Below are 12,300 nucleotides of genomic sequence, written 5' to 3' on the forward strand. Positions count from 1 at the left end.
TGAGTATTCTCTGGAGATTTCTACCCAGGGCCAGCACAGCTCTGGCACTGTGGCCACAAGATCGGAGTGTGAGAGTTGCCCTCCTCCCCACCTGGCCCTGAGCACCCAAACACCCTGAGCCAGCTCAGACAGGAAGATTGGTGCCCCAAAAAGGCTTTCCTTTCTCAAGAGCACATTCCCATGGGTTTAACTTCTTACTTGTGGCACCTGGAAAGCCTGCTCTGCCCTTCTTAGTTTTGGCCCCTCCGTTCAGGAAGGACACTGAGGTGCTGGAGCAGATCCAGAGAGGGGCAACAAGACAAGTGATGGGTCTGGAACATAAGTTCTTTGAGGAGCAGCTGAGGGAGCAGGGCGCGTTTAGTCCGGAGAAGACAAGGCTCAGGGGAGATCTTAATCACTGTCAGCAAGTACCTGAAAGGAGCATCTTCTCCCAGGTAACCCCTGACAGGACAAGAACGCAGTCTTAAGCTGCAGCAGGAGAAGTTTAGGTTGGACATTAGAAGGAATTTCTTCACAGAAAGAGTGGTTAGACATTGGAAATGGCTAAAAGGGAGTTGGTTGCCCAGGAAGTTGGTGGAGTCACCCTCCCCAAGGTGTTTAAGGAAAGACTGGAACTAGCATTTAGTGCTGTGGTTTAGCTGATACTGTGGTGTTTGGTTGGACTCAATGATCTCAGAGGTCTTTTCCAGCCGAACTGATTCTGTGATTCTGGACACACAGGGACAGCAACCTGGCACAGGAACCGACGGACAGTGAGGGGCTGGCGGCAGCGGGAGCCAGACACAGAGCTCGTCCCTTTCCCGAAAGGAGCCGCCCGGTCCCGGGGCAGCCCCGGTGCCCCCGGGGCGCTCCCCCGCCGGCCGAGCCCCGCCCTGCGCGGCCCCTCAGGACCCGCGGGCCGGCCGCGCCCCGCGCGTGCCGGGCGCCCCGCTCGGAGCGCGCTGATTGGCTGCCGCCCGGTGGGGCGGGGCCGGGCGCCCTTAAAAGGCCGGCGCGGGGCCGCGCGGTGCGAGGCGGTGCTGCCGGACCGGCCCCATGCACTGCACCAGGTACGGGCGCGCCGCCCCGGCACTGCCGCGACCCCCGGCACTGCCGCGACCCCCGGCACTGCCGCGACCCCCGGCACTGCCGCGACCCCCGGCACTGCCGCGACCCCCGGCACTGCCGCGACCCCCGGCACTGCCGCCGCTCCTCCTCCCCTCTGCCTTCCCCGCCTGCCCGGCTTCGCAGCCTCCTCCTGTGTGCAGGAGCGCTCCTGGCGCTCCCCGCCGCGGCGGTGCTGTTCCTGGGGGAAATCGGGATCCCGCGGCTCGGCTCCTGCAGCCCCCCGGCTGCGCCGGGAACGGCAGCCCCGGGCCGGCGGCGCTGCGCTCCGCGGGGCTCTGCTGCCGCCCCTCCCGGGTCGGGACGAGGGCTTGGCTGCTGGTGCGGAGGGGGCGGGCTGTAGCGAGTGAGCCCCGCCGGCAGACGCCTGTGGGAAGCGGGCTGTGCCCGCGGGGAGGAGCAGGGGCTGCGGGCCACCGAGCGCTGCTGCGGCCCCGTCACGGCTGCGAGCTCTGCCGCTGCCAGTGCTGCACGCCCGGCCCCCGGCAGCGAGCGGAGCGGAGCGGAGGTGACCGAAGGGTTCGGTAAGGGAGGTGTAAGTAATTCCTTGGCTCTGGCTTAATTCTCCATCGTAGAATGGCAGGAGAGAGGAATGATTGGCGACAGACGTCCTCCTCTGGAGAGGGTAAAGCTACAGGAAGAAGTCCGGAGGCAGAGTCAAGTTTGCTCTCCTTTAGAGGGGTGACGGAAAGGGATTGGCCCCTGTACCTGCACATGGCTCCCTGCCTTGCACTTTTTGCTTCCTGGACCTTTATTTCCTGAATGAGCTCTCAAAACTGTATTCCTGCTCCCACCTCCAAAGCATCTGGAGTTCAAAACAATCCTCCTCAGCCCCAAAAAGAGAAACCTGTCTGTGGCAGAGAGCTAGGCATCAGCAGACTCTCCAGCACAGAAAAAGTTGTCTGGGATATCAGATGAACCAGCACTTCATAAAAGCACAGGGCTCATACTCATAGTTGGTTATGAAAAGCTCTTGTTATAGTTTTTAGCTTGGGGAAAAGCTCCAAACCAAGGCTTACTATGAAACCCGGTTTCTCATAAGTTATAGAAATTCAGCTGAATAAATTTCCCTGGGAAAAGATGCAAGGCAGATTATACTGACCCAAGTAAGAGAAGAAGCATTGGAAGCTGCATTAATTTAAAGGAGGAAATGACCTGTAGAAAGTGTGTATGAACAAACTTTGCAAAACCAGGTAGAGATGAGCAGAATAGTGTTAGCAAACAGGTGGATCTGAGGTGTCTGTTGTGCAGCTGCCCTTGAGCTGAAAGGAGGCACAGCAGAAGGAGTTGGCTGGTGGATGTGTTGGGATGTGAGCCTTGGCACATGTGCTCTGAATAAACAGATAACCTTGCTGAGTGGATGCTGTGAAAGGCTGCTCAGAGCTGCTGTGTTGGTGTTACAGGGTGGAGAGTTAAAGCAGTGAATTGGGGAGTGTGGCTCTTGCTTTTTCTTGGCACGAGAGCAACAATCAAGTACTAGAGCTGGCTGTGCATGGCTTTGGCAGCCAGAATTCTGCTGTATCACAAGGCCAGTGGTCACTGCTACTGTTGCTGCCTCATTCCTCTGGTGTGGTGGGAGCAGCTTTTGAGCCTGGCCTGCTGCCAAGCAGGATTTTTATTAAGGGAATAAGCTGTGTTTAAATTCAGCTGCAATACAGTTAACTTAAGGGGGATGTGTGTGATATATGCATCCAGCAGTTTATCCAGAGCCAGGCCAAAGAGAGTCTGCCAAAAGCATCCATTGGAGCGTCAGTGTAAGGGGGCAGGAGTGATAGGTGCAGTGTTCTGGGAGCTGCCTGGCTGCAGAGACATCTCCAGGGCTACATCTGGCAAAGTGCCCTTCAGAGAGATGGTGCTGCAGCCCTGGAGGAATGGGCTGGGTGCTGGAGGGGAGGCTGTAGTGGAGGGGCACATGGCCTGTGCCTTCTGGGAGAAGGACTTGCTTCCAAAGCCTCAGCGACCCTCGAGTAGGTGAGTTGTGTTTGGCAGAGCCCTGTGGCTGTATGGATGTTTTCCAGGGACTTAGCACAAACCCTGTGGAGGCTTGAGGCACAGACCCCGGGCTGGAGGTGAAACTGGCTGATGTGCCTCCTGAGCTGACGCTTGTTTTAAAATGGAGTAGAGGGAAGAAAGCTCCAGAGCAGTGTTGGCTAAGCCTGTGCCCTGCTGCTGTGTCAGACAGTTGCTATCTTTACAATACTGCTTGGAGGCACCTTGGATGGAGCAGTTCTGGGGGACAGTGATGAGCAAAGTGTGTAGCTCAACTGAATGAGTGCTTTTTGGCTAACATCTGGTGTTTTATGAGAGGTGAAGTCAGTTGTGTATAGCAGATTGTGACAAACTGAGTTCCTTCCTACAAAAGCCCTGGGGAGAATCTCTCCTGGAGGGAGGAGAGCACAGCAGGGATACTGCTTAACCTAGCACTGAAATTTGATAATCTGGGGATTTTGTGAGCATTGGCAGGGTTGAGCCATGGGCTTTGCTTTGGATTGCAAATGCTCTGGAGCCTGCTATTGCTAGCCTACTAGGACAGTGCCTGTGTGTGCCTTCAAAGGGTAACTCTGTCCCTGTAGCAGTTGGAAGAGCTGTTCAAGGGCACAACAGGCACTGGTCCTGCCACTTCTGTAGTGTTTTTCTCACAGTGCCTGTAAATCACACCATGCAAGTACCTGCCTTTAATTAAGAAGCAAGCTTATTTGGGATGGCTCGGGGGGAAGTGATATATCAACTGTCTGACAAAATTTGTATTAAAGTGCTTTTCTGGCATCAACTGACCCTTCTTCTTGTCTTCCAGAGTATTAGACTATTTCCCTCACAAGCAAGCAATGGCCGTGGACGTTGCAATGCAGCTGTACCTGTGCTCCCCACCCTTGCGAAGAGAGAAGTGTGCCTGCAAAATTGCTCCAAAGCCAAGCAAGCCACTGCGGCCCTGCATCCAGCTGAGCAGCAAGGCTGCGCTGAATGACCCAGAAGAGGCAGCAAACTCCTTCACACACAGCAAAGCGAAGAAGAGGGTGTCGTTTGCAGATAGCAGAGGATTCGCTCTGACAATGGTGAAGGTGTTCTCAGAGTTTGAAGATCCACTAGATATTTCTTTCAACATCACAGAGCTGATAGACAACATCGTGGGTCTGACAACAGTGGAGAAGGACAGCTTTGTCCTAGATTTTATTCAGCCCTCTGTAGACTATCTGGACTTCAGAAAGCGTCTCCAGACAGACTGTGTCTGTCTGGAAAACTGTATGCTAAAGGAGAAATCTATTGTGGGAACACTGAAGGTGAAGAACCTCGCTTTTGAAAAGATAGTGAAGATCCGGATGACGTTTGACACGTGGAAAAGCTTTGTAGATCACCCGTGCCAGTATGTCAAGGATACATACGGAGGGTCAGACCAGGACACGTTTTCCTTTGACATCAGATTGCCTGCAGGAATTCAATCACACGAAAGGGTTGAGTTTGCCATTTCCTTTGAGTGCAACGGGAAGGTGTACTGGGACAACAACAGGGGCACAAATTACAGGATCATACGTTCAGAACTGAAGTCTGCCCAGGAAGCTGTCCGGCCCCCACAGGCTCCTGACTTTGGCAGTGCATTTGACCGGTTTGGGAGCCCTCGGTGCTCCTATGGCCTCTTTCCTGAGTGGCCCAGTTACTCAGGCTATGAGAAGCTCGGGCCCTACTATTGACCCAAGGACAAAGGCCAGGCTGACTAACTGTTGCTGGTGTGTCTGCAGGCCTTGGGGCTGGTCTGACCACAGGTGTATGAATAGGTGGAAGGAGTATGGCTCTGTGTAGCTTAGCATAAGCCTCCCAGCAAAACCAGATGTGCCTTGCTGGCAGGGGGCTTATAGTCAGTCTGGCTCTCCAGATGATCAGAGGACCAAGGACTGCTCATATCTCTTCAGCACTTCTTATTCCTCTTCAGTAAAGATGCTGGTGTCCAAGGAAACACTACAGTGCTTACATTGCCTGTTCAAGCTGTGTAGTGGTGGCTGCTTTGTATTGCTTGCCTAGTATTAAAAGGCTCTTTCAAAATATTTCCTAGTATTGTATTGTTAGTGGGCTCTACTACAGCTGCAGGGTTCTCCTTGCAAAACCAGCCTGTGCCTGTCAGGAAGTAGTGTGGTTGGATTGCTGGAAATGGAGACCTCTCTTTGCACATATCCTTGTAGTGAGGCCCTTCCTACTGGAGGCAGAAAGCATGTTTGGGTAGTGAAAATGCAATGTGATGACAGGAAGTGTGGCCCTACAGCCTGCCGTATTAGGAGATGTGCCTGTGGCAGAGGATCTGATATGCTTAGTCACTGGTTGTTATATCAGATGATCTTGAAAATCTCTCATACCATTTGTGTTACCAAAAATAGCGATTAGCTGTGCGGTGCTTGTAACACAACTGTGGGTTGACATCCTTGACTGCCTTCTTTAAAACCTTCCTGTTTGCTTAATCACAAGTGATCAATGATGCTTTTTCCCCTTGATGGAAGTCTGAAGTTTGCTGTGCTGGACCCTGAAAATGTGTTTCATTCTCCTGTGGACTGTAAACCAGAGTTCTGTCCAGCTGGGATGGAACTCTGCTTGGGTGTTACAGGAGCTAAACACAAACAGACCCCATGGCTGTCTATGCTGTCTCCTGTACAGGAAGGTTGTGTAGCTACTGTGGTGGAAGTGCCTCGACTGAGAAAGGGGTGGTATGTGCAATGCCAGCAATGCTGTGGGATGAACAGGCTTTGGAACTGATGTTGCTTTTAAGATCTGGTGATGGTTTGTTATGCTGTGCCATGGGCTGCTTGGCAGATAAAGGCAGCACTGCTCGCATGTGAGAGCACTGTGGCTGTCCTGGATGAACGTGCTGGGCTTCCCTCTCTGCTGAAGCAGTATCTGCCAGTTTGACCTGCAAATGCCCAGACTTTGCATCTCTGACCATAAAATGTGGCTCACCCCACCTATGCAAAGAAGTAGCCAGGAGGCGAGTGAGATGTGGGGTTATCCTGACAGCATCCCTGCATGTGAGACAAATCACAGCTGTGAGCCATCCCTGTGATTAAAGGGGTGGCTTGTCTTCTGGATGTGTGCTGGGATAGTGAGCTTCTTGGGTGCTAGTCTAGCAGAATAACTTTATGCTTCAGCTCAAAGAGAGAGTGCTGAACAGTCTGTAGAAATAGAGGTCAGGGGATTGCTACTTTTTCTAGTGCATAAGCTTTACATAATTTTGGGTGCCTCTAGTAGCCTGTGGATGTGCTGGAGAGAAGCAACAGGCTAGACTACTTAGCTTTGTTAACATAGCTTTTAATTCTGGAGACTACTGTACAAATACTTAGAAGCTGTTTTACTCTAACCTAGAAGGGATACTGGGATCACTTGTTGGATATCAAAAGGGACAGAAGGTTGCAGGAAGAATAGCTGGCCTTCAACTGATGCTTTTTCAAAATACAGGATCAGTATGTGTCTTCAGTGTGCCTGATCACTTAATTGAGGTGATGAATCTACTTGCTAGCCCAGAACTCTGGGGTTTGGTTCCTCTGTTCAAACAGCTTCCCAAATCGGCCCTTAGAGCATGAATCTGATCTCTCTGGGAGGGACTGTTGCCTAGCTTGGCTTGGTTTTAAACTTAAGGCAAGTTTGTGTGACACTAATACTTTTTATTTATTTAGTGTATGGTGTTGATGTTGTAAGACACTGACTGTAGGAAAGTCGTGTTCTCCTGGCACCTTCTTATGCCCATGGAGAGCTATTTGTGAGCCAGAACAAGGCATGTGGGTCTGGGGTGCTGTGGATGGTGGTATCTCCTTATGGGTTTGTTTTCAGGCTGTGCCTTGGGTGTGCTTAGGGAGGAACATGGAAGATAAGCTAGAAGAGCAGTGCCATAAGTAAAAGCTAGGTTGGGAACTGACTATTTGATCAATAGCAGTTTAAAAATACTACTTGTGGCCTTTTCCCTTTTCCCTTTTTCCATTGCCAATGTGAACATAGAAGTGAGGGGGTTGCTCTCCTTGCTCTATGCCTGGGAAGTGCCTTGTAGGATGTTTTGCATGTTTGTTTTTAAAAGATATTTTTGTACACAACATTCAAGTGGAAAATGCACTTTATAATTGCTATGTAATGACTCTTTTAAAAATATGGCTGTTTTTATCTGATTGTTAAAATAAAGGTGGAACAAAATGTTGGCTGCATATCTTATTTAAGCACCCATGGGGCTGGGGAGGCGGTTTGGACACGGGTCCAGCTTCCTACAAGTGGCCATTGGGAGGGAGGAGCACACATCCACCCTGAATTCTGCTGCCCGAAACAGGAAAGAGCTGCCTATTGCTGCTGCTTTCCTGCCAACACAAATGCTTCCATTGCCTCTGCAGTCCTGGGATGGGAGGAGCCCTGATCCTTTGCTCTGCTCCTAAGTTTCCCCACTAATCACTGTGTTCCCGAAGTACTCTTCACTCTTCCCCTGCTTGCTGTGCTTGGAGCAGCCTTTTCGGGTTTCTCTGCTTTTGTTTTGAGTCAATCTCCATTCTCCCTCTTCTCCCCTTCCCCCACCTCGGCTTGATCTGGGATCAGTGCTTTACTCTGTCTGTGTACTGGCCTGTGATGGATGTTGGGAGAGGTGTTGCAGAAGAGGGGGTCAGACTCTTTTCTAATACCAGGACCAAGTGAAAGTTAGACCCTTCATAATGTCCAAGTTGTCACTACAATAAGAAGCACTAGCAGGAAACATGCCCCTTTGCAGAAAGGGCACAGCTGGTGTAAATGCCAGCCAGGACCAGTTTTGGCATTTGACCTGGCTTTCACCACAAAGATTGAGCCTTGGTGATGCTCTGGAGGTGTTGTATTTCAATCAGCTACTGAGCTGGGTGGGATTTGCTGCTTACAGATAAGGTAAAATGGAAAGGTGTGGGGGAAGGGAAGGAAGATGTGTTTGTCTTGGTGTGTGCTGGTTTGGGCAGCTCTGTGGGCAGTGCTTCCCACCTTACTGCAAAGCCTTGCAGAGGGTGAGCTTGGCCTTTGCTCTATACAGTGATAAAAACGAGCACCTTCTGACTGTGGCTCTTTCCAAGTCTCGCTGTCATAAGATTACTTTTTTAACCCCTGTGGTTCTTTTAATCAAGCACACAACACAGGGCTCTTTTAAAAGGTAATTGGATTGTTTTTCTGGCTGCATTAAAAAAAAAAATTAAAAGGTATTTGTGTCCTTGCCTCAGGTGCTTGGGGTGGTTTGGCCAGGGCTGTTTTCACATCTGAATGCTGGCCCGAGCTCATGAATGAGAAAACTGCAGCCAGACATTTCCTGTAACAGCTTTGTGGTTGAAAACCCCATGTGAGGACATTTTCAGCTTAGGATATAAGGGAAGCCCAAGCCATCTAGGGTAACTGAGGAGGTCGTGCAACATTAGAAGGGCCAAGAGAGCTCAGCTCTGGGTTTTTTCCCTAATGCCCAGGTGTTAGATGCTAGATGATACGGATATTGCAATTGCTGCATTTATAAAGCCCTTGGTGGCAGGTGTGATTGTGTACTTGCTGGTTATTATACGAAGATTTCTTAGAATGCTCATGCCATTGCACCCCCTCCCACAACCACTTTTCTCTCTGTATCCTGAAAGATTTTGATGCCATCTCTGGGTAGAGATAATTAAGCTGTGGTATCATGTTGATCTTGGATGTATTTCGAGGTTCAGGTTTCCAAAGTTTGTGTTCTGGGGACAGTTTGGTTAAGGAGAGGAGGGAAAATACTCCCCTGCTCCACGTCCACCTCCCACTGGCCTGGGGATGCTGTCCTACAGGGGGGCAGCTGTGCTGAACCACTGCTGTCACAGCAGCCTCTAGGGCATACTGGATTGCAGGTCCTGGGTTCAGTGACAAAGGCAGCATGTAGTCTCCCTGCACTTGCCTTCTGGCAGAGCAGAGTCCAAAATGTTGTATGAGCACCCCACATTCTTACTTCAGATGGTTGTCAGGTCTTATATGTAGTAGATATAATTCGCACCATTTCTAATATATGTGATATTGAATATTTGTTAGAGTATACACGTTTGTATTAGGATTCCCCCCACCCTTGCCTGAACAACCCGAGATGGATATCATGGAAATCCTTGGGCAGATACATGTGAATGCAGCGTTCCCAAATTCCTGTAAATTTCATCAAGGGATTCAACAAACTCTGGACACTGAATTGTTCTCCCTCATCACCAAAAAATAAAATCTTATTAACATATGGGCTCTGAATAGAAGAAAAGACTGATTGCTGAAATCTTGGCCTCAGGTGGAATTTTCCCTATAAAAACCACTTGTGCCAGGAGGGAGGTGTGTGGGCATAGGGGAAAACCTCTGGTGAGGCTGACTCCTTGTTGCACACTCAGGGCCAACCCCAGACTCAGCTCTGTTCTTTCCTTGTGGCTGGCTAGATATAATTTGATTGCAAAATAACTATTTTATTTTTTCATATTAATTAGGCTGGACAAATTTTCATTTATAACACCAGGGGAACCCATATGGGGATGCTCTGGGGGAAAACCGCCCAGAATGAGATAATATGCAGAGGGACATGTCTCTTCCAAATCATGGGAGTGTAAATGTGGTCAGCAAGTACTTTGCTGCTAGACCATACTTTTCCTTGGTTTTAAATGTAGCTCTTAGAGGCACTTGAAGTGGAGAGTGACCTGTGGAAATGCATCTGCCTTGGAACCAGAGGGCAGCATAAGAGGGAAGAAAACTAGAGCACGTCATTTCCCAGCAGCAGTCAGTGATTCTTCAGTTTTCTCTCCACAAAGCAGCAGCAAATTAGCCTCTCTAAGAGACTGGGTCTTTGGGAGAAAGTCTCTTGACCACAAGGCAAGGGATAAATGGGATCAGCATGTTTCAGCATGTCCCCTGGAGTTCTCTGCTGCTTTATAGTGTCTCCCTTGCTCGTGCACTGCCCTTTTCTCTCTTACAAAGCCTGATGCTGTTTCTGGTGGTACCATCACCAGACTCAAGCATCAGCTTGATTTCACAATGTATTCCACAAACTTGTGTGTGGTCACAGGGGGCAGGAAGGGCACTTGTGAGTAGTGGGAGGAGGCTGTGCTGAGGACACAGCTCTCGGCAGCACCAAGAGCACCCTGTACCCCTGGAAGCAGCACAGAGCTTTGCCAAAAAGCCAGCAGCATGGGGCTCGGTTGTGATGTTCCCAAACTCCCCTGGTGTTTCCACAGACTTGTTCCTATTGGGCAGTTCAGCTGGCTCTAAACTATTGCAATAAACCATATTTATGTCCTTGGGGTTTTTTTGATGGAACGAAGCTTCAAACCAGCTGCTCTGGCCCAGCAAGGTTCTGCTGCTCTGCAGCCAGTGAAGCTGCCTAGCATGTATTTATCCTCCCCCTTGGAGGGGTACACTGCCAAGCAGTTAGCTGTCTTTAAAGACTGGTTATTGACATTTACACAAGGCTTAAAGAAAGAAAAAGGGTGTCTTTGTGGAAATATAATTGCAGCTGGCCTGTTCCTTTGGCACAGATAAGTCAGACTAGGCACCAGTTTAAGTACTTTGGCTCCTGGAATGGGATCTGGGCAAGCCCTCCCAGCCGATGCGTTAGTCACAGATCTCTTCTCTGCTCTGACACCGCTACTCAGTCTCAGGAAGAGGGAAGGCTCAAACTCCGTAACTCAGGAGAAATATGTTTAAAGGGCATAAGAAAAGAGTGAAACATGCATAAATGCTTTTATAGCTGCCACTATTTCTGGTGTGGGAATCTTGTTGAGACCATGGTGATGTCATCTACCTAGTGAATCCTTGACAGGCTCAAGTAGGAGGAGGTCTCTGATATGTCTGCTCCAAGCAAAACCACTCTCACAGCTAACTGCAGTCACTCAAGGCCTCATCCATGTGGATGAACTCAATGCTGGAAATGCCACCACATCTCTGTGCCCTGTCCCAGGGCTGCACTGCTCTCCTAGGGGAAAAGTCATTGTCCTCAAGAATCAAAGGACTCTGCACAATGTTGTAGTCTTGACAAAACACCTGGTTTGTTCCAGCTCCTGATCAGATTAAGGCAAGTCCTAATATGTGTAGTTTGGAGCAAGGGAGCAGCTATTATATGCATACAGCAAGATACTTGCCATCCTCCAAGGCATTCTGCAGTAAAAGGTAGAGCCATATTCCCAATACAGTTTCTGGAAAACCCCACTGTCAAGAGTCAATGGCCTAAATTGACCTACATCCCACCTTCCAATCTAAGCAAAACAGTGCCCAGATTCCCTCCCAACACTTAATATTTAGCAGTTGGGAACTCATCTCCTACCCCTGCTTCCCATCATTATGGCCCCTGCCAGAACAAAACTGGAGCATTAGCAGCAGAAGTGTAACTCCTCAGTGTTTGTGTGGTGACACCCCAGTGCTATGGAGACAGCCACTTCCATAGGAAGAAATATAATAGTGCTCTCCAGTCCACTGAGGGTTTTACGACCATTCCCCTTTCACATGGTGTTCCCTTGGACATCTGGCAGGTGTTGCTTCTCCTGCATTTCCCTACTTGCTGTGAGTTATTGGCATCTGAGTGGCCATCAGAAATGCAGTGCTTCTTTATCTATGAGCTTGGCAGAACGTGTCCCTGATGGTGTTGCAGGCCAGGCTTCAGGGTAGCTATAGGTGATGTGGCACCTTCCACACCTCATGCCACAGCACACTTGGTCACTGGGCTAGGAGACATTGGAATGGGTCTCCCTCTTGGGCTGAGGAATGTCACAGTCCAGCTCCATTTTCTCCAAGAAGCTGTCTTTGAGCAGATCAAGTCACAAAAGGAGGCAAGTTAAACCAAATAAATCTACCAAACCCTCTGCTTCTCTGCAGTGGCAGAAACTCTTCGGCAGAAGAGTTTCACTTCAGAGACCAGAACAATTGTCTTTTGAATGTTTTATAGCCATGCAAGCAATCATAGCACACACACAATAACTTTTAAGTTGGTGGTCAACAAGATCTCTTAGACAACCAATGAATCTACACACAAATCTTTCAATTCTAAATGCCCTGCAATAACAGCCCAGTGCTGATAAACAGTGAGCCATAAAGCCAGCAGGGATGCACTCCTGGGTGTTAATAGCAGGATGACTGAGCATTTTAGTAATTTTTTTTTTTTTTTTTTTTTTTTTTTTACAGGACAGCAGTGCAACAGCAAGACAAGTTACAACAAACACTCAGAAATAATGCCTGGTCTAGTAGACATCCACAGGTGAA

The 12,300-nt window shown here is 49.6% G+C and overlaps 1 protein-coding gene across 3 annotated transcripts; it reads left to right on the forward strand.

The window, feature by feature from the left end:
- The first annotated feature begins 1,010 nt into the window (after window positions 1–1,010).
- On the forward strand, window positions 1,011–7,263 carry PPP1R3B (protein phosphatase 1 regulatory subunit 3B). Of its 3 annotated transcripts, none has more exons than XM_021532649.3 (2): window positions 1,011–1,639; window positions 3,899–7,263. In XM_021532649.3, the coding sequence occupies exon 2, from the start codon at window positions 3,930–3,932 to the stop codon at window positions 4,788–4,790; it is 861 nt and encodes a 286-aa protein (XP_021388324.1). In that variant the 5' UTR covers window positions 1,011–1,639; window positions 3,899–3,929; the 3' UTR covers window positions 4,791–7,263. The 3 variants fall into 3 exon arrangements, with proteins under 3 accessions (XP_021388324.1, XP_085434212.1, XP_021388323.1); XM_085578086.1 differs by having other exon boundaries at window positions 1,011–1,628; XM_021532648.3 differs by having other exon boundaries at window positions 1,011–1,049.
- Window positions 7,264–12,300: the final 5,037 nt, after the last annotated feature.

This window comes from Lonchura striata, chromosome 4, assembly GCF_050655825.1.
Source record: "Lonchura striata isolate lonStrDom1 chromosome 4, ASM5065582v1, whole genome shotgun sequence".
Lineage (NCBI taxonomy): Eukaryota > Metazoa > Chordata > Aves > Passeriformes > Estrildidae > Lonchura > Lonchura striata.